Here is a 21770-nt window from a genome sequence, read left to right on the forward strand (position 1 = left end):
CCTTTTTTCCCCCCCTTTTCTACCGGTGCGTGTGCGTCAAACGTGAACGACGCGACACTCGTAAACAGTAAGCATTGAATATGCATGTTGCGGCACGTGGGCAAAAACCTATTACCCTTGACTTTCACCAGTGTACCTTCTCTGACGGAACCAGAGGCGACTGCACTTGCCACTTGTCATAGCGTGTGTGTGTACATATCTCCTGAATCTGATGCACCTGTAGATCGGCCGTTTGTCGTTTCATCATTTCAGTTGTTTGCACGTAACGAAAGATGATCGTGAAACGGCGCGGCAAGCCGATCTCGTCCGAGCTCGGTCGAAGGTTACCGAGCGTCGTGGCTACATAAATACAGCGAGCGACGCTTGGCGACCATTCGAAGAGCGACCGAGGTTAAAGTAATTTCAGTCCGGTGCAGCTGTTCAGCTAGTTTTCACCGTGAAACGTACATTCGAATTATAAAAAGTGATACGCAGCGCGTCAATCACGCGACCGAGAAAACGTTTTCTCTCTCTTGGTAAAACCAATTGAAGAGGAACGCGTATCGAAAGAGATTCGTTTCGTGTTTGAGAGTATAAGCCCAAAGAGAAATCAAACATGTACACCAACCCGTTTAACCGCAAACACAGTACTATACGACAGATGTTGGACAAGTTACTCGATCCGACGAAAAGATCTATCAGAAGATCGGAAAGTGTGTCGAGTTCCGACAGTGGCAGTTCCAAGGGTAGCAATAGTTCACTGACCAGATGCACGCACAGCCACAGGGGGGTTTTACACTGGGGCAGGAAGTGAACCTCCGAGGAAGATGACCAGTGAAATGCTGTGATTCTCTTCTTTCTCTCCGTTTTTGCTTTTTTGTTTCATCCTCTTTGCATATCCCCGCGGGAAGCAAGCCGATAAGAGAAGTCATTAACAGTGCAAGAGATTTCGATCGAGTTTGCTGACAGTATCAGCAAAGTATGCCGTGGAAAATACCATTGGACGGCATAAAAGGCTGACTTGCTACGACCCCGTCGCCGCGTTTTGAATCAACGCGGGAAGTTGCGATGCGACTTGGTGAAAATACGAAGCCATATATCCACCAGCGAGACCAGGTGTTATTATTCCGCGCCGTCGCGTCGTGAAGATCGATCGTGGCTATTTGCTCGGATCGATGATCAAAGGATATCGTACGAGTCACGGCTACTCGAATGTACGGTAAATATCACAACTGCGATATAAACGTCATTTTTGTTTAGAAGAAATCTAAATGATATTCATTACGATCAAAATATATGGAGTTGATCGTTGAATATTGTCAAATCCATTCAAATGTTACCGAATATCGTATCGAAATACATATAACAACCATATATCGAACTGTAAATTCAGCTTGGATATACATATTACGCACGCATACAAGCGCTATATTTATTGCATATCACATTATTTATTTTCTAGACGAAATTCAATTATACATATACACATCTATAGCATTGTTAAGACCACCATGTGCCATAATCGTTAAAATTTGCAAACGCTTTTCAGTTGGCTGTTAGTTTTATGTTGCTAGTCAAAAGTCAGTATTAGTCGCTGAATCTGTACATGAAAAATATGTACATGTTACACGAATCTGTAAATCGACGATAGTTTGTTATTTCTAATTTATTTGTTTCGCATGATATTCAAACGAAATAAAAGATATTTATTGAAAAATTAGTTGTTTCGTCCTCCCTCAACTCTTTTCTCATTCTTTTGCATTAGATAACATCCCTCTCATTCTTCTACATTTTAATATAAAATTTTTCACACGATATATGTACTCACATTACAGTCAATAATTGTATGTTAAACCGTTGAAGAAATATCTTCCATCTATAAATTTAATATTTTACCCGTTACTATATCATTACAAGTTAAACTATTTGAGAAAACATTTTCTTTTCTTCAAACTTTCGCAAATTACATACTATTCGAAACGTATGAAGACCATAGGAAAAATCATGATAACTACATACATATTTGTTAGTTTCCTGATTGTAATGTCACTTTGTAGCTATACAAGGGAATATTGAAATATATTTCAATATAGAATAGATAAAAATAGGAAGAATCTTTTAAGTCCAATCGGAAGAATTTTTAAAAAGAAATTCTTAAGATAAACGATATTTTAATATCTTCTTTTACGTATTCTGGTAAAAAATTTACTTGACAACGTATTGAAATTTCAAAAGCGCTACCCTATAACATATAAAAGATGGAAAATGTAATTATATATCATCCTCCTCTATCCCCATATACACTGGCGTTGACAAGCGTACATGTATCTGAAAGTATTGATTGACTTGCAATAGCAGTAAGTAAATTTTACCAAATTTGGTAAGTATGCAAATCAAAGAGGAATTAGTAACAAAGCGTTACTATCTTTTTTATGAAATTACCAGACCATAATACTGAATTATATATTAAAAAATATATTAATATATATATATATATATATTTTTTTACTATATACTATATAGGTATTTATATAGAAAATTATGGGTGATTTAAATTTTGTAAGGCAATATCCAATAATAAAACTTGTGTGTATGTATCGATATATTCTGTAATCATCAAATTTTATATCGCAGAACTATACTCTGTTACTTAACAAACTCTTTATTTTGAAATCCTTTAATTTTTGACACGGAAGACAGATTATAAGGGTCCCCTACACTGTTTCTGTTCCCACTGTGATGAGTGGAAAGACGTAAGGCAACAATTTGGTACATATTCCTTTTCCTTGTCTTTCATACGATAAATTTTACACAATAAAAGTTGAAATAACCACTACTAAACTAATAGTTTCTTTTCTATAAAAAAAATCTCGCGCTGTATCGATTAATGTATTAAAAGATATATGGTTCCTTTTAAAAGAGCAAAGTTTATCTTCACATAACCCACGCCCACCTACAGAATAACTAACATCACAATATGCCTGCCTTCAATTCATTCAACTTCTATCTGAAACATTTTTCGCTGCGGGTAATAATAGTAACGTAAACCGAAATCTCAATATCATGTGAGACACTTGATATGGACGCGCGCGCGCGTGTCTACGTTATATTGTACACGTACATATAAATTGCGTAAATGTAATAGTTAAAACTGAAGTCACTTATTATTAATAAAAATCTTATGGTCAGATACATCTTTTTATCATATTTAATTACACCGTTGATTGTAAATTTCCAAGGAAAATTCAGTTGAATGTAACAAATATGCTCGATTAAATAATTTTATGTGAAGAGGCGTATACGTTGAGTCAATTAAACAGCTATAGTTATAAGCTAGTGCTCTGGAAACGTACGTAATAATAATAATAATAATAATAATAATAATAATAATAATAATAATAATTCAATGCTGAAATATTAACATATTACGTTATTGGCTTAATTGGAATTCAAACCGTTGCAGACGATTGAGAGACGTTAGTGAGGTCAATAAGATTTATTGTCAATAGTTACCTACAAGTGTGCTTTAGCAATAGCAAGCAATTTTTATTCGAATGATAATTAGATAATTGTCAACTGCAGCGTTGTAAATTTCTTTGTTATTTTTATCATGGATTATCATGTATTACGGTTACTTACATCAGTCTTATTACATAAAATATTATTTCCAGGTAAAATATTATCTTTCTCGACTTTGTAAATATGCGTGTATGGTAGAATAAATATCACTATGTTTAGCTTTAATTTAAATGGGATATGTGAATGGGATTTGATAATATAATGATGAAAATAGCGATTCGGTTATGGTATACAGGTTGCAATTATTTCTGTGGTCACCTATTAATCACCAGCACATCTTTTAATAAATTTTAATAAATATTTCTCCTCCAGGCCTCCAAACAGGCCTCCTTTCCTATCGTTAATCATTTTGTCAATGAAGATAATACAAGATAATGAGAAAGGAAGAATAATTATAACTAGATTGTGCATATCTATGCAATTATACATTTCTATAGGCTTAATTAGAAAAATGAATTTTAAACAAAAATTTACTATTAATCGTAAGTATTACAGTATAACAGTAAATTCATTTATATACATATTTTTGCACGTTATGTACATTTTTGTAACTTTGAATTTTCTACAAATACAAACATTTCCAATCTAATTATAAGATAGCTATTAAATTAAAAATTTTAATTTCGTTGTATTAAATTTTGATCCGGAATAAATTCATGGTACATTGGCAGAAAATACAGCGAAATATGTAATCTAAAATTCCTATTACATTTATGCATGCATAATACATATGCATACGTAGCAATCACTGTATATTATACCACCTACCGTTGGACATAGAGGTAGAAATCATTTTTAAATAAACAGAAAATTCTGCTTAAATATTAGAAAAATTGTATCGGTCCTACTTAAGAAGGTGTTACGAAATAATGAAGAATAAAATTTTATGGTACGGTACGAAGGAAATTTTTTGATAAAATATGGTATTGATCCAACACACGTGCGTAAAAGTTCACTTTCTCGACACATTATAGCGTGTACGAAGGCAGTTCAATCAATTTTGCTACGAGAACGTTCTGGATATCTTTTAACCGGACATTATAATCACGGCTTATTAAATTTAAATACATATCGCAATTTCCACTAGAAGAAAAAAGAAGAGAAAAAAATGGTTTTGTATAAGATAATTAGATTGCGAGTGTCTATTGGAAACATTTCTGGGAAATTCCAATACGCAAAAATGTATAAAATTATAATTATCGAAATATAGAAATTTCGAGAAATTTAGATTACAAGAATGCTCAACTACGGAACGGTCGACTTTAAGAAAATAGTATCATAGGCTGTATAATTATCTCATGTTAGGTAACGATATTTAAAAAGTAGCGATTTCGTTCGGGATTTGTATAAATATCCGTGTATTGTGAAATGGGAACGCAATGTAATTTAAAGAAAATAAAAGTAAATCACTTATCGTTTAAAAATGGCCATGGATCATCTCATACTAGACTGTGATAAATCTGTCGCTATATCATACTTTAATACTGCTGTAATATTAATTCTTCTTCTACATGTATAAATAGGTCTTGTCTGAGTTTTTGCAGATATCTCGGAAACTAAAACGGAATGAACGGCGGTAACATGCATGGGGAAAAGTTGTCCAAAATGATGACTTTCACAATATATTTCAAGATCATCAAAATCGGTGAGGTGCAGCTGATTCCGAATAATTGGCCAATAAACTTATCACGTATTTAATGAAAGGAAGTACGTTCAATCGAAGGTTTGTGATTTTTTAATTTCCTGGGCTTTGTTTTAAGGCTATGTTTTGGGAATAACAGGTAATAATTTTAAAAACAACATTGATGATTCTTTTCCCATACTGTTTAACAATATTTCAGAGAATTACTTTTACTCATATGTAATTCTAAGTTTACATATTTATATCCTATTATAAGTATTATAGGATAATCGAATTTTGATTTAAAATTGATTAATTATTTTCGCATCGGAAAGTATCTTTTATCTCGAACTACTTTACAAACGTAGCTAAAAATTTGATAATTGCACAAAAAATAGCAATCTGTTTCAGTTATCTGTGCGATTCTCTCTCTCTCTCTCTCTCTCTCTCTCTCTCTTCAATATGTTCACAGGTAACCCTTTTATAATACGAAAATTTAGTTGAAAATACCATGTTGTATCAAAGGAATGTTGTGCCTTTAAAATGCTGTTGTACGAGAAGAGAAGGTGAAGTTGTAGAAAATCTACTTCGTCTCCGACTTTGTTAGATGTATCGATCAATATCAATGTCCAGGATGTATGAAAAATAAATGTGACGATTATCACAGCGAGATTGTACACTGTCTCTGGCTCGGTAGAGATTTGTTACAAAAAGTTGCAGCAAATTATGTATTGACATGCTGGTTGGCTTTTGAGGCCATCGTGGCCAAAATCGACACACACCGCATTCGTCATACTGCCACATATGTTTGGCACCGACAACCAAGAATGGTAATCAAGATGGCATTGCCGCCTGGCAAATGCCGACGCAATGGGGACGCAGCTTAACGGAGATGTCAACTCCGTAGTAGTGTATATACGATTATTATCGAGTATGACGCACAAAAATATTTTAATTTTAAGTAATTAACGCATATCGCACACATACACTAATAACATACTATATAGTTACCATGTAGTTATATGTACTATGTAGTGACACGTAGAAAATTTTTGTGTATACTATATGCGTTGGATACAATATCTTGAAATATTATTTGCGCTACAATGAGACACGGTTTGGCAGATTTATATTGGTATTTATGATCAATATTCAATATTAAATTTTATATAAAAGTTGCGTGATATTTACTTAAAATATATATATGTATCTAGTAGAGAATTAATATACAGTGTGAATAGCCATTTTTTATTATTTCTTTTTATTACTTAATATATATTTTAAATTACTTTAACTTGCTTTGAATTACTTAAATATATATTTCAATAAACGATACTATTTATTGCACATTATAGAAATATAGAATACAATTTCACAAAAGTGTACAAAAGTGGAAATCGTAGAGAAGTTAAATCTAACGTTATATGTATCAGTATCTCGTAGATCTACAATCTTTTTCTTATATTATTAATAATTATAAATAAACTAGAAGATTTTGTAAATTTGGTATGATTTTGTTCCATGTTTTTTATATGTTAAAGTAATCCAATATCAAACAATATTGTCCAAGTTAACGTTTTTGTCATAATCATAACATTTCAAACTTATTTTCGTTCCGTCTATTTTTTAAACTTTCTCTTATCTGTCATTGTAAATGAAGGTAAAAGACATAACTTATATAAATATAAATTATCTCATAATTTCACTCTTTAGCTGTCTAAATGGACAGTTAAAGCTTTTGTATTATAGTTAATTAGTTTAGGTAATAATCAGGATGCTAAAGTATCATGCTTTTCATCTTTTTCACTTTTTCACGTCTATTTACGAATATCTGCGTGCATGTAAACGTGAAATTCTTCCGTTGACGCAGTGGATTTTTCATTGAGATACGTATCAGTAATTATCACAAGGGAAAACATCGCTGTCAGTGCTACTCCGTTTGTTATCTGGGTATGGTCCCATCCTGGCGTCCTGTCATTCGAAAATACCTCGAATTTACATTCGTGAAAATGTACGGCGCTCTCTCGTTCGGACACAAAAGCCTTTCAAATATTTCTGGTAGCCCTTGCTCGGTTTTATTCCCGACTGGTTCCAGCATGTTGTTCCACAGTAAATTCGCTCCTAAAACCAAACGGCGAACAAATGTCACTCGCTGTGAATTATTAAAACACTGGGATATACGTAATCGTAGAATAATTGCACGCGTTACGATATGAAGCTGTTATTGAGTTAAATTTCTCTCAAGTCCTTGATTGATTTTTATTAAAATGTTTGTGACGATTCAAATGTATCATTGTATATTTTTGTATAGTTTACTAATAATGTAATATAATACAACATAATATCATGCAAAAATGAGAAAATGCATCGAATACCTTGATAATGTTAAAAGAAAATATTCAAGTGTCGATTTAATCAGTCGGAGCATGATTCTGAACAATCTTTTCCTATACATGTAACTGATGCGACCGCCGTTCGGCTCTGGTTTCCCAGACATATTTACCGCTACAGCGAATTCTACCTATAATTGTGAATCCGTGACAGCGTATGCGTTATTTGTCTTGTGGCGTGCTCGGATACGATGACTTAACTCTAACTCGAAATCTATGTAACCAGACTAACTAAATAAGATATTCCACGGATGCTTTGGATGGAAGCGCATCTGCACGGAAATATAACGTATATCAATATTTTCCAAAAATCAATATCGCTACCAGTAAGAACTTAAACTTAACTGATACAAGAATATAATATGTATTATAGATATAAGAAAACTAACAGTTATTAGGACTGTTGTTATGTCCACAACAATTATAATATTCTTTCGGTTCTCATAACTGTTTCCTGAACCAAGACCGATTCCGATTTCATAATTGCTTTCAACTCCGTGTAAAATATCCAAACGTAAAAAATGCAAAGGAAAGCTTGCTATATAAGCTTAAAATTTAAGTTAACGACAAGTCTCTATCGCTGCCATATATACATATATACAAAAAGATTGATGCTATATACAGAATAAAAGGAATATTTCTTGCCAAACATTTCTACTTTACATCAGAGATATCGAATTTTTCGTAAGTTAATTTTTTTTGCGTTTATTACGTAATTTTTACGTCTTACGTATTTTTTTCTTTTTTATTTTTACGTTTATTATAACCATTTACTTTATATCATTTATTACGTTTAAATTGACAATCTTTTTATGTACATTATCCGATTTACAATTAATCGCGTGGATGAGATTGTTGCAAAGTCATGACCAACTTCATGTTGCATATACATGTACAGCAAGCAAGAGACAGACACCAGATGCGCTGCCTCGTTGTCAGACCATCCATGACTTCTGATTAACTTATCTTATAAAAAGACTAACTAGTACTTGACTTTGGTATAGTCGTCGTTAACCGATTTGTACTTTCGTTTAGGATGAATGACGTAGAGTGTAGAGAAAACACAATCGTCGTGTAGGCTTCCAAGATGTAATTTATTCAATTACTTTTTCGGCGTAAAATTGAGATACAGATAGCCGAACGTTGAATGGTTACAATGTACGAGCGTTTATTGCCACCACATAAACCATAATTAAATTCATTTATGATATTGAATTTTTGCAAATCTTTAATCAAACATTTGTAAATGAAAATAAATTCCAGTTACAAATAATACAAAACCTATACCAAAGGGCACTATTCACTTAGTATATACTAGATTTTATTATAGAATAGAATTAAATATTTACAGAATTTATTATAGACATAGAAGAGAGACATAATAAGTATATTTTGTTGATTGTCCAATTTTAATAGATTGTAATAAGAATGAAACCATAGTTTCAAATAATTGTGAACCAATGATTATTATGATATATATTTTTGATGAATAACCCTTAGGTCCAAGTTTTCCTTTCTTATGATATAAACAACAATCAGAAACTTTTGAGCGATATTGTAACGTATTTACGAAGTAGGACATTACTTTCGAAATCTCGTTATCTGACACTATATTACAAAACTAGATTATGGCCGGAAACTTTGAACAACTTACCGTGAGTTTATTAAAATAGAAATTTTATTTCATTATGAATGTTCGTAATTGTATTATTTGTTATTTTTTAATTCCTACCTAATGCATGTCCCTTTTGACTGAAGTGAAAGCAATCGTACGTCACCAGACTAGGGTCAATCGGTGGTGCTCCCTTTGGGTTTGAGTTCGGAGCATTAAATAATTTAATGAACGGTTGCAATACCACCGTAAAATTCGGAGACGTGTCGTATCTAAAATAAAAGAAAGTTGGGCATTATTCGAATTGTTTCCAATAAATATTTATCTGAGATAATTATCCGAATAAATACGTAAGCTGGAATATTCTATCAGTCGTATAATTTAATTATTCGTTATTCGTTGAAAATTATTCTTTTTATTTATTCGAGTAATTCACTATCATTTGTTTATTATATATTCGTTCGAATACTTTATTCAAACATTAATTCTAAAATTATTTGAATGATATTACAAATAATTGTTTTCGCTAAATTTTATACCGGAGTCTTTATACGAATACATTCAGTTATGCGTGTTACAGATAAAGTTCGTAGAATACGTGTGTACAAACAAAGTCGATTTTGCTCGGGCAATGTCAGCATTGCACGCCACATCGCTACGCTGCCGCTGCACTACCACTACCTTGCCGTTGCGCTGTCCAACAAAATGCGAAGAAATCGTTGTATAGCGAACATGGCCCGCTGTAATCTGAACAAAATTGCCATTGGCTACCATTAGGTAGCCACTATTTCTTTGCTAAGTTTGCTAGGTTTGAAATGGGCTTGAAATGGGCTTTGTGCATAATGATAAATCCACGTGGACAACACAGCGCCAAGTTATTTCTGTTTTATTAAACATAAACGCTTTACTACCGCGCTTTATTATATTGGAAAAACGTTAATTTGTGTTTTCATTTCAAGATACTATTCTCATTTTCGAATGCAAGCTTGATATCTCTTTTGGAGATTGAGTTTATTATCACTTTCTGAATTTTATGTTTATCTTGCTTTAATTCAATGAATGTACCGTTAATCCTTTCTACTAGTTCTTGCCGCAAATTGACTCTCGTACGGTGCACGATCGCTTTCACTGTTCCTCACAGATCTAAAAATCTAACAGTGATTTAAGATCTAGCGAACTCGCGGGCCAAACAATCTCTCCTCCCCGACTAATCCATCTTTCATGACAAGGTAAATGAATAATATTTCAAATATTCTTAAACAAACAAACAAGAAATATTTACTGATTGCTCAATCACAAGCGTACCTTCCTGAATATATTAAAGCTTCGACGGCTTGCTGATAAAGATGCGACATTTTCGAAGCTGCAATGTCCGGTCGATTACCTCTGTGCATGCAAGCACAGTAAAGTGGATGTAATATATGGCACATGGTACTTTGTGGTAACCTAATAGAAACTGTAACATCTATAAGTTAAATTATTTTAATTAGTGAAATATTTAAAACGATATCTATACGAGATATGTACACACATGTTAGCGACAACGCATTTTCTTAATGATATTACGGCAGATAGCCCGTTGTTATTTATGACTGGACCTGAGTAAGGATCTTGGCAGAATGAATCTTGAGTGAATGTTCAGAAAGTGGATAACTGGCTGCTCGATGTCGCTGAGCAACGAAGTGTCGATATGAATATGACTGTTTAGAGGATGCATGTGATGAGTTTGCGGATGGCAAGCGTTCCGACGTCGCATTGCCAAAGAATAGAGATTTTGTCTAGAGGAGGAACTGATTGATGCTCTTTCTTAGACTTAGCGGACTGAGAGGGGCCGCATGATATTTATCCAGTATAAAAAGATCTAACATACATATATACCTGGTGGCTCACGGAAATATTTGAAAACTTACTGTAGAAATCTTTATACGTACATCATGTGTGTTATATAAAACACATATTAAAATTTTAATGATACCGTGATGAAATACGAGAAGTTACGAGATATTTGCTGTATGTATGTATGTCAACTTAATAAATAATTAGTATACAATATGAACAGCCATCTTCAATATACACCGAGCCAAACTATGTTGTGCTAAGTTAAGCTAACGTTAAGTGATCATTTGAGATTTGTCTACGCAAGTCATACGCTGATTGTTTATAGTCCACTTCAGAATAAGGGTAAGGTAAAACGTAATCACGAATGCACAAAGAACAAATAAGCGCGCTGATTATTGCTCAAATTATATATATATATAAAAGAAAAAGAAAAAAAGAAAGAAGAAAGAGGAAAAGAAAAGTTGCCAGATCAGGGCGTGGATCAATGGCAGGGAAATATGTGCACCATTTATAACGGAACTTCAAATTCAAGATACCCAACAATTTAAGAATTTTATACGCAGTACGCAGTGAGTGCATTTGCATACTTATTGTCACCATATAGACTACTATATTATGCTAAGCGTAGCACAGAGTTCATTACATTTATACGATGTTTCTACATGAACCGACCGATGTCTATCAATGTTTACAGTTCCTGTACAAAAACTTACCGTTTACCTACTCGATCTTTAAGCGTTCGAATATTTTTATGATCCTGTTAGGCATACCTTTGCAATTTTGCTTATTCTCTTAGTTGAAATTTACAATTTTCTCGGGGAAAAAAAAAAAAAAAAGAAAACATCCGGTGATTTGATTTATAGTGTTGGAAATAATAGTATATAGCTATTTTCCTAGTGATCCGTACCTTCAAATCTTCAGTTTACAAGCAAGTAGCTGTTGATAGTATACACATGTCTGATTAACGATTACCAGTGCATATTTAGATGGTTCAGATTCTTTATGTGCAGTTTCTTCAATGCAAATGTGATGTGTTTGGATTTATTTGTTTTCTTTGATTTTAATATTACACTTTTTAAACCAAATTTGAAGTATGCGTAATGTTTGTTGTAAAACCTTTTTTCGTTTTCATTTGTAGCTATTTGTAGCAGTATCATCCGCGAAAGTTAATAAAGATGTATCTGGTGACGTTGGTTACATACCTGCTGTCTAAAGATTGTACAGCACATATTTACATATGTACAAGCTATAAAAGCAAGAAGTAGGGAACAGTAAGAGGTGCCATCTTGATAACGAAACCACTTCTACATAGACATATAATTTAAATGTCCATACGGCAAACTTCGATAATGATCGGTAACTTGCAACAAAATCCCGTTTAGTTGAACGTACAGCCACAACCAATTTAATAAAGGGACAAGGCATCGTCGAGTAGCATTAGACGTTCAAACCATTCTTTTTCAGAATTATCGTAAACATTACCTATGACTGGTACAAGATTGACTAATGTACGAGGTAGAACAATTTTCAAGAAGTCCAACGTCCTTCGCAGATGAAGAGCGTAGCGAAGCGGCGAAAATTGTACACGATTGAAACATTCGGCGGAGCAAATATCGTTTGCGCCGAAGAAGATTGTAATCAACTATAACACAGAAATATTCAAGCTTGTTATTTTAAAAGCAAACATATCAAGTAAAGTTTATTTCGTTCTGCATACATATATTGCCTACTTATCACTGTAGTAAACACTGCAAAATATCTGATATACTTTTGTCTGTTCAAGGTTATGTGTTAACCTTTTAAGAATGTGATTGATTCGTGCAAGTTGTCAAGTTCAGTACTATATATAAATTTCTTATCTATATATAAATTTCTTCATCTTAAATGTAGTAATAGCTCGCCCAATTGATTAATATTTATTTTCAATAAAATGTTGTAAATGCATGTACGTGTCTTTTTTATTTTTTTTTCCTTTTTTAGTTGACACCAGAAACGCAAAAATAATTGATTTTTAAATCATTCATTCGAAATTTTTCGCCATGTTTCATTAAATTATTAAGAGGTAAGTAAAGCTTTGGGTTAAGTTCATCACGTGAATACTATGTAATATTCCACATACCTTCCACTGTTTCTTTATGTTTATTCTACGATCCCTTCTGATCCTTTGAACAAGAATCCGAGCTTGTTGTAGCGCATCTTCTGTAGCAGCGACAGGAAAGGCTATATTTAGTTTCGCTTTCGTTGAGATAAATTCACCTGTGCCCGTTGAATATCCTATTAAATTGGGATTGTACACCTAATACAATAATACAGAACAATTATATGCAATGATACAGAAGATAGTAATTGTCGATTTTGTAAGGAATTTTTGCAGATAGCAGTTTCTCGACACATTAGTCGATCCGCCACGATATCGACAATGAGAAGAGGGTCGCGGCGCAAAGGCGAGCGACCGTCCCCGCGGTGCTGTGTTGTGCCAGAGTCTGGAATTATTAGTATTTGGAACACTTTGGAATAATCCACAATCCAGAAAATTCCCCAAGATTCGTAAATCGTTGATGTATAAATAAGGCGCGATCAAGCGTCGGGCAACATCATGCAACGCAATATGCCGACGATCGGTGCATACATTACATATTTAATTTCTAATATAAATTCTAACCATCTGTTAATGATATTTATTAATGCTACCGTACTATTCATTGAAATTACGATAAAACTACAGTGTAATAAGGATACAGAGAATCATAGATATTTTTATTACATACATACGCACTAAAAAGAAAATTTTTCTTGAAAAGTGAGTTTATGAAAGCAACCAAAGATCGAAACATAAATATATTTCTAAAGTATACGAAACAATATCTATACCAATAATTATATCAGAGTTTCATTATCTTTAAATCAGAATAAATGTCTACTGTACAACACTAACAATACATGAACATGCATTGTGAAGAACATGCGTACATTGCGTTTCCCTTCCATTTGCTAAATTGGATTCAAGGAGAACGTAAATTTAATGCGTTTAATACCTTTAGCAAATTAGGAACGGTTAAGAATCGTCTCCAATCACCTTGACCACCCACACACCAGCTAACTCCACGTGCTTCTATAAATGTTCCTACTGCAAACTCTTCTAGAGCTCCGCTTCCTGCGACCAACGAATCGCCCAATCCACCGACTACATCTATATCACCAGGCCGTAAACGATGCACACTGTCAGGTACTGATAATGATCTAATGATTGATAAAAGGAAGGGTAATTGAAAATTATTGTTACCATTATTACGCATAACGATTACTATACATACTATGTACTACGTGCATTTGTAAGTCGCAACAAAATATCTTGTATATTTAAATATTATAGTCTTGCCTCGAAATAAGTAACACGCTCGTCATTGACCAGCTGTTTAGTACGAGTCAGGCAGGCATAGTATTCAGATTGACTTTGTTCTCGAAAGAGACAAAGAAAAACAAAGTCTCCAGAGTGTCGAGATAGCGGCAAGTCATAAAGTGATCGGCCGGACAATCTTCTATTTTAAACGACGTTTCTGTTTACTCGATCGTAAAAATTTGTGGTCTCTCGCTTTTACGGACCTTTTACTCGTTCTCAGATATCTCACTTTCTCTCGGCGACTTCAAATAAAGAAGAGGAAACAAATAGTTGCTTATTTCGAGTCAGGAACCAGTTGTTTACTTCGGGGCAAAAACTATGTACCGATATTATTTAAACAATGATAAACCAGACTGATACCTAAGCTGTTGAGTATTAAGAAAATATTTCTGTATTACGAACTCATTGAAGTTCATTTATTGCAACATTATTTGGTGTGTTTTATTAAAGATTTATCGAAATTCATCTATTAAAAATTATTTTTTACTAACACAAATTTTTCAAATTTTCGTAAGAAATTTTTCAAAGTTTTGGCCTTCTGTTTTGAAAATTATAGGAGATAAATAGATTGTTAAATAAATAAGTAAATAAATAAAGGTAAAAATCTAAAAATTTCAAAATAGGAACTATATTTAAAGATCGTTGTAATTTAAACATAATACAAACTTCTATATCATTGATTTCCATTGATTAATTAATTCTTGAAATTACTTACTATTACAATACTTGATACGACAGTAAGTAACGTAACTTAAGAAATATACTAATGAACTTTAATTGCTTTTATATACTTTTGCTTTTAATATTTTTTGTTTCTCTTCTCTCTGTAATTAATGTTTTATGTTACACATACATATGTACGTAGTTATACATTATACATACATATAAATAAGCGATTCATAATAATTGTAATAGCACTGATGCGATAAGATGCTACATTAACATTATATTATATTATACTATATAGCACGTTATGCTGTACTATGATAAGGCATGTTTCGGTGAAGGATCTTAATTAAAAAGGCGTTGATCGAACATACCTCCCAAATTGTACATTACACGGAAATGGCACATGATCAGGAACACGCGGTTGACTTCTTATGCCACCATATATCACAGGATACACAATTCCATTTTTGTCGACATCATCCTAAAAAGATAATCTTTCTTATATTTAATTATTTATTCTATGTTCAGGACATCTATACAGATAGACAGACTTTTCTTTATTAATTGAATGTAATTATTTTTAATAAAATGTGTCTATATTTATGCAATACACATACAATGTATGTATAATATACATTCGTTATACAGGATATTCGGTGACAGGTGTCAGGAAATTTAAGGAGTGATTCTTGCAGTCGAAATAAGACGAAAATTACATCTTCGGCTTTGTTTTTGTAGTATAAAGATACAGATAATTAAACATTAGCCGAAATATCTTGAGTGTGAGAGCAAACCTCCTTACACGAACTGCCCATATTGTATCGTTCGATTTGCACCCCATTGCTTAAGCTGTCTTACTTTCGTTCGTCGGATAGAAGGTCTGCTCGCGTGCAGGGGTATTTTGGCCTGCTTTTTTTTTTTTTTTTTTTTTGTCATATTTCCTGACACCTGTCACCGAACACCTATTTATACATATAAATATATATAAAATTTTTCTCTGTTAAATTTATAAGTTTTCTTTCACTATAAAATTTTATATAATTAATTGCAATTAATTACAATTCATTATTAGACGTGGGCATAGCCAGAAATTCATATAGTTTAATGATCGATTCAACATGTGAATTTACTTGTGCCTGGTAGTATTTGTGAATTAAATTATAATTAATTAAATAAAGTTAGAGTTCGTTACTCGTTACATATTAGGTATACATATTACGTTACATATTAGGTTTCTCTATAACGATAACGCGAGAGATACGTATAGCAGTATAACGGAAAATAACATGCATTTTATTTTATTTTTAAAGAATAAAAACGAAAACTTCCTTGAATTACTTTACCCTTTATAATCTATAAAATGAAATTGAAAACCGACCGAGAATATAACAGATAGAATCTATAGAACGAATAAAAGACGAATAGAAAATAATGAACAACCAAGGAAAGATAATTTTCTCTGTTACTAGTGATAAAAGTGACTACTTGGAGATTACAGACGAGAAACATAATAAATCGCATTTCTTATTTTTTGACAGGAGAAACAATCGTTCTCAGGGGTTCGATATATTCGATATGTACTTGGTTTGGCAATTTCATCCTCTTTAAAATATTGCTTGTCTTGATAATTATATCTTGAACGTTCATAAAACTTGGTCAAATCATCATAGTTATTGTTAGAAAACTTACATCCTTGGACCTGACAAGTTTGTTTTCGTTTCCACCTACGTCGTATTCAAATTCTCGCGTTTAATTTTAAAGACACATTTTAAAATGCAAAAATAAAAAAAATCTCTACTTATCACGTTCCCTTCGTATGATTTTCATTCTATATCATTTCAAATATGTAATTACCTAAATGTTTCTGATTTAAATTAACAACTTCTCGAATGACTCTACCGTATACGTATACCGATAATTTATTTCCAAAAGATAGAAAATTTTCAATTAATAGCAAAGAAAAAATTTACGTGCGCGCGTTTGTCACACTACTACTTACGGTTAGCGAATTCTTTATTTTCGTTCTTATTCTAACGCGAGTTTTTCAGCGAGGCATAAAAGTTCCGATGCGTACCATTTTGCGAGCATTCGCGGTATCATGTTCGATGTAAATATGGCGCCATCAGTTTCGATAGAATTTCATCCTAAAGCAATCGTCATTTTAGTGACAACGGGTTTAGCACATATAAAATACAATGCACGTCGCGGCGGCTGCTTTCCTTCATTTGCATTCTATCGTATCGTGGCTTAAATACAGGTCGCAAATAATTTACGGACGCCCGTGCCCGTGCCCGTGCCCGTGCTCGTGCATGAAAATGGACTGACTGAACATGAGACCGAACAAATACGGGGAATCCGGTCTAGTTTGTTCTTTCAAAGAGAAGTACTGGCCTTTCACTAAATTACTCGGCATGCAAAGCACTCTTTCGTTCCCTTGGTTGTCTAGTCGTTCTTCCGGTTTAACGTAACATGTACATAGGTTGCAATGTCGCGTTAACATGCAACAATCTGGCGCGGAAACAATAATATCGATAAAAATTCAGCAGTAACATGGTTGATAGTCTAGTTGATATCATTCAGTTAAATCAACCGATATTTTGTAGAATAAATAATACTTTTCGTATTAACCAAACATTGATCGATCAATGGAATAGACGAATGAACGTGACACGAATCTATGGAGCAAGTGGACCTATTGTTAGTATAGTACCTGCTGAACATTGGTTGCGAGGAGAAAAATAGCTCACGGAAGTAAATAATTGTAATTAATTGTAATTTTGGTTTGTGAAAGTAAATATTGTATTGGTTGAATCTAATTATCATTTATATTTATTTCATTATACTGCTACAATTCGAAATCTATTTCAGCTTTACAAGTATGTACAATCTACAATATTTGTAGTCTAATCATTGCATATTTCTATCTAAATATTAATTGATCAACGCCTCTCAATCAGTTCCTAGTGCCAATTAATTCTTTTACATAACAGTAACAAATTTGAGAATGAAATAGACAAGTTGTACGAGTCAATTTTATAAATTATCAGCTGATTGTTCTACTGAATATCAAGTCCAAAAATTGAGCAATTAAAATTTACAACCTATAACTTGTCATTCGTTATTAATATACTATTATCATGAACAGCTGATAAAGCGCAAGAGGACCCAGGTGTCCCATTATTTATAAAGTGAGAGCGTAATTGATATTTCTAAAATTTTGTAATTAAAATTAATTTAAAAAATTAATCTTGTAGGAGGAGGATTATTTAAGTGTTTTAGTAGGCCTTAGCCAAAGGACTCACCCTTCCTGATTGAAGCATGTTTCGCAACAGGTCCACGAAAGAACCCGCGACTGCTGGCAATAGTATTAAGATCAACGGCGGATACTTGGTTTCGATTCTCATGGTGCAGCGCAAGAGGATCAAAGGATTTGCTAAGAATTTCGTGTTACTTTTTCAATGCTTTCCTTTTAAGGTTTCAAGGTTTATAGTAGTTCGAGAGATTTATTTCAACGAATGAAACTTTCTCTTCTTTCTTCGTATCGATGTCGTTACCGTTGCCGAAACCTTGAACTCGAGCTTCCTTCAAACATGTCCTGGTTATTTCACGTGACATACGTTCTTCGAAGAAAACTGCAAATTGCATTATTATATACTGCAATTTTATATACAACAAACGAGGGAAAGTATTTCAACGAAATGAAATTTTACAAGTTACAAGCCATCTGATTATCCTTCTTGACAAAAAAAAGCAAAGTAAAACAAAATTGATTTTTATAATCTATAATTTGTAGTTTATCGATTCACTAACATTATTAGTTAATAAATTATCGTGCAAGAGTCAAACTAAGATCAAAGTACTTAAACTATCAAACTGAAAATTAATCAAATTATGCAAACTTTCGTGCTTGTTAATTTTTCTTTTGTTAAACTTTGCAAATAACAAATAATCTACATAAAATTTCGTGTCTAATAAATTGTTTATTAATCGAATTCGCGAGTTGATTAAACGGAGCTAATAACAGTTTGGCATGCGTGCCGCGTAAAACTTTCTATTATTCCTGAACTATTCCTAAACGAACAACCGTGAAATTCGATGAATCGCGCTGACCCTCGAATAGGAATAGAACAGCAAACATTCAAACGATATTACATAACGTATATAAATATATAACGAGAATTATAGAAGACGACGTTTTTTTGCCAACGTTTAACATGTTTTACGATACCGTACGAGTGCGAAGTGTTTTGTTTTTATGGATGAATATATAAAACTTGATGTCATTTTACACATTCGCTGTTGCATCTTAAAGTGTACTTAGTTGCTAAAACCTTATTGGTAATTTTGTGAAAAACTATTAAATTCTGTATCAAATACTGAAGTAGCTGATACAGTAAACTAACTATAAATGCTTTCTTAAACTGCTACCACTTGTACAAACTTAAAGTCAAGTACTTTTTCAAATTACTTTATCAAATTATAAATTCAGTCGATAGTTCTTTCGACAACCTGGTCTCTATGGAATTTTGTCGGATAATTTTTTAACAAGAATGGATAAGATAATCCGTTGTTTCCATATGGCACAATATGTCACGAAGTGAGACAACCAGTCGTTTTAATCGAAGGAAAAAATTATTTATATGTTTGGAAATATTAATTTTTCCCATCCATCTTTGTTAGGATCTTTTGGCATCATTCGGCGAGTGCTATCTAATCTAACAGTTACAAATCTTTATTCTGTCACCTTGTACCGTTGTATCAGCAATAATTGCTCAAAATGTTTTTTTCGCATAAATGAACGGGACGAATACGATATAAAAATTCGATACGTCCATGATTTATCACATACGCGATATTTTTAAAATAATCGCTCTTTCAATAGTTTTGTTGCACAGTGATGTTATTGTGAAAAAGTGTACAGTAGTTACAAATAGTGTCTAAAATGGGCATTAATATTTGTAATATTTTAATAAATGCACACTCAAGCACGACATTTTGTAGACATTCGAGACAAAATAATTAAACGATTACTAGATCCTGAGTCCCTGATTATTAATTTCATAAAACATTATGCTGTGCCCTAATGAAAGATTAAAAAGGTATTCACATGGAGAAACTACAAAGTTTATATTTAAAAAAAAGAAAAAATGAAAGAAAGGCTACATTTGCGTAGGTCCATGCTAAATTCCAGTTTTCTTGCTTATCATAATTGTATTATAATGCATTAGCATATTATCTAATGCAGTTTATAAGATATACTTTAATATTTTCTATGTTTAATATATTTCCTTTTTAGTTTTCTTTTAGTTTTTGCATAAACGTAACTTAAAGTACATTAACGTAAATACAACGTAACATAACGTAAATAAACATTAACGTAAAAACCATGTTTTTCATTTAAAGAAAAAACTAATATGTATATACAACGTAAGCAATAATATTTTAAAGCCGGAAGTAAGATTTACTTGTAAGAGATATGAATTTAAAGATAAATATCATTTTTATAAAACAATTTCGTATTATTTGTTGAAATATTATGAGAAAAGAATTTATATATGTACTAGATTTAAGATTGCAAATCCATTGCTGTCGATAAATATTATTTTTAGTATATATATTACTTTATAGGTAAAGTTAAAATAGGATAAACCGTGCAAATTTCGTTTAAAGGATAAGAAAACATTCCACATCCGTACCTAAATTGGCGTACATAAATTCTACAAACGGTGACTTACACATCAATGAAAAAAGTAACTTCTCCGTGTATCAATATCTTGCAGTCGTTTCAACCAAAACTAGGCCCGACGATGCTTTATTTTAATTTACACCCGAGTTTTCAAGATAAATTCATTCGTGATTCCTTAAGCTTCTTTACACTGTTTTCACATCCAAGTCCTTTTAATTATAATACTATACTATACTATACTACAACAACAACAATAACAATAATAATAATAATAATAATATATAATACCATTGGTTTTAACGCAACGATCGATCATTTTCACTTCTTCTTCACTAAATTTTAATCGCGCACTTTCTCACTGTTTTTAATTCTCTTTATATGAAATATAATGTTGCCCGCATTAAAAGACCGCAAAGAAAATATCACAAAAATATAGAGGGAAAAATTAATCTTCGTTATTTCCACTACAAGCAAGAGATCGAACAGGACATGAACGAAGTCAGTGGAAGAAACGTACATATGTACTACGTATATTCGTCGTCGGTAACCCCTCTACTTTTCAACCAAGCGAAACACCTGCGTTCTTTTGTATTCTTACATGGTAGTAATCGTACGTGAGTACGAGAGCTATGTATCCATTTATCGCGTACCCTCGTATCGTATCGACAACGCGTATCAATTTGACGGGCAAAAATGCATACTCGTTTTTGAGGTACGTATTCTTTCGAATCGTGTCACCATTGCGTATCAATTTATTATTAATTTATAACTTTTAAACTATTAATTTAGAACTTTTAAACGATTAATTTATAACATTTAAACCATTCATTTATAACATTTAATTTACAACATTTAAACTATTAATTTGTAACAATTCACCATTGATTTATAACATTTGAACTATTAATTTAAAACATTTGAGACATTAACTTATAACATTTAAAAACCACTTCTTATGATATCAGCAAACCGTTTCTGTTCGATCGACCGTCGGC

At 32.5% G+C, this 21770-nt stretch overlaps 1 protein-coding gene and 1 long non-coding RNA gene across 6 annotated transcripts; one reads left to right on the forward strand and one right to left on the reverse strand.

Moving 5' to 3' along the window:
- Nucleotides 1-79: 79 nt before the first annotated feature.
- On the forward strand, nt 80-12618 carry LOC139992360 (uncharacterized). 4 transcript variants are annotated; one of them, XR_011801084.1, is made up of 3 exons: nt 351-1198; nt 5082-5281; nt 12485-12618. It is a non-coding gene; the product is annotated as an uncharacterized lncRNA (long non-coding RNA). The 4 variants fall into 4 exon arrangements; XR_011801088.1 differs by lacking the exon at nt 12485-12618 and adding an exon at nt 3871-4040 and having other exon boundaries at nt 5094-6423; XR_011801083.1 differs by lacking the exon at nt 12485-12618 and having other exon boundaries at nt 80-1198; nt 5082-6423.
- LOC139992350 (phospholipase B1, membrane-associated) lies at nt 6818-21314 on the reverse strand. Of its 2 annotated transcripts, XM_072013130.1 has the most exons (10): nt 21064-21314; nt 20825-20965; nt 18392-18721; nt 15461-15570; nt 14056-14260; nt 13140-13316; nt 12503-12662; nt 10487-10646; nt 9302-9453; nt 6818-7300 (listed from the first exon to the last, which is right to left on the reverse strand). In XM_072013130.1, the coding sequence occupies exons 3-10, from the start codon at nt 18491-18493 to the stop codon at nt 7122-7124; spliced, it is 1245 nt and encodes a 414-aa protein (XP_071869231.1). In that variant the 5' UTR covers nt 18494-18721; nt 20825-20965; nt 21064-21314; the 3' UTR covers nt 6818-7121. The 2 variants fall into 2 exon arrangements, with proteins under 2 accessions (XP_071869231.1, XP_071869239.1); XM_072013138.1 differs by lacking the exon at nt 20825-20965.
- Nucleotides 21315-21770: the final 456 nt, after the last annotated feature.

Source organism: Bombus fervidus, chromosome 2 (assembly GCF_041682495.2).
Source record: "Bombus fervidus isolate BK054 chromosome 2, iyBomFerv1, whole genome shotgun sequence".
In the NCBI taxonomy this organism is placed as follows: domain Eukaryota; kingdom Metazoa; phylum Arthropoda; class Insecta; order Hymenoptera; family Apidae; genus Bombus; species Bombus fervidus.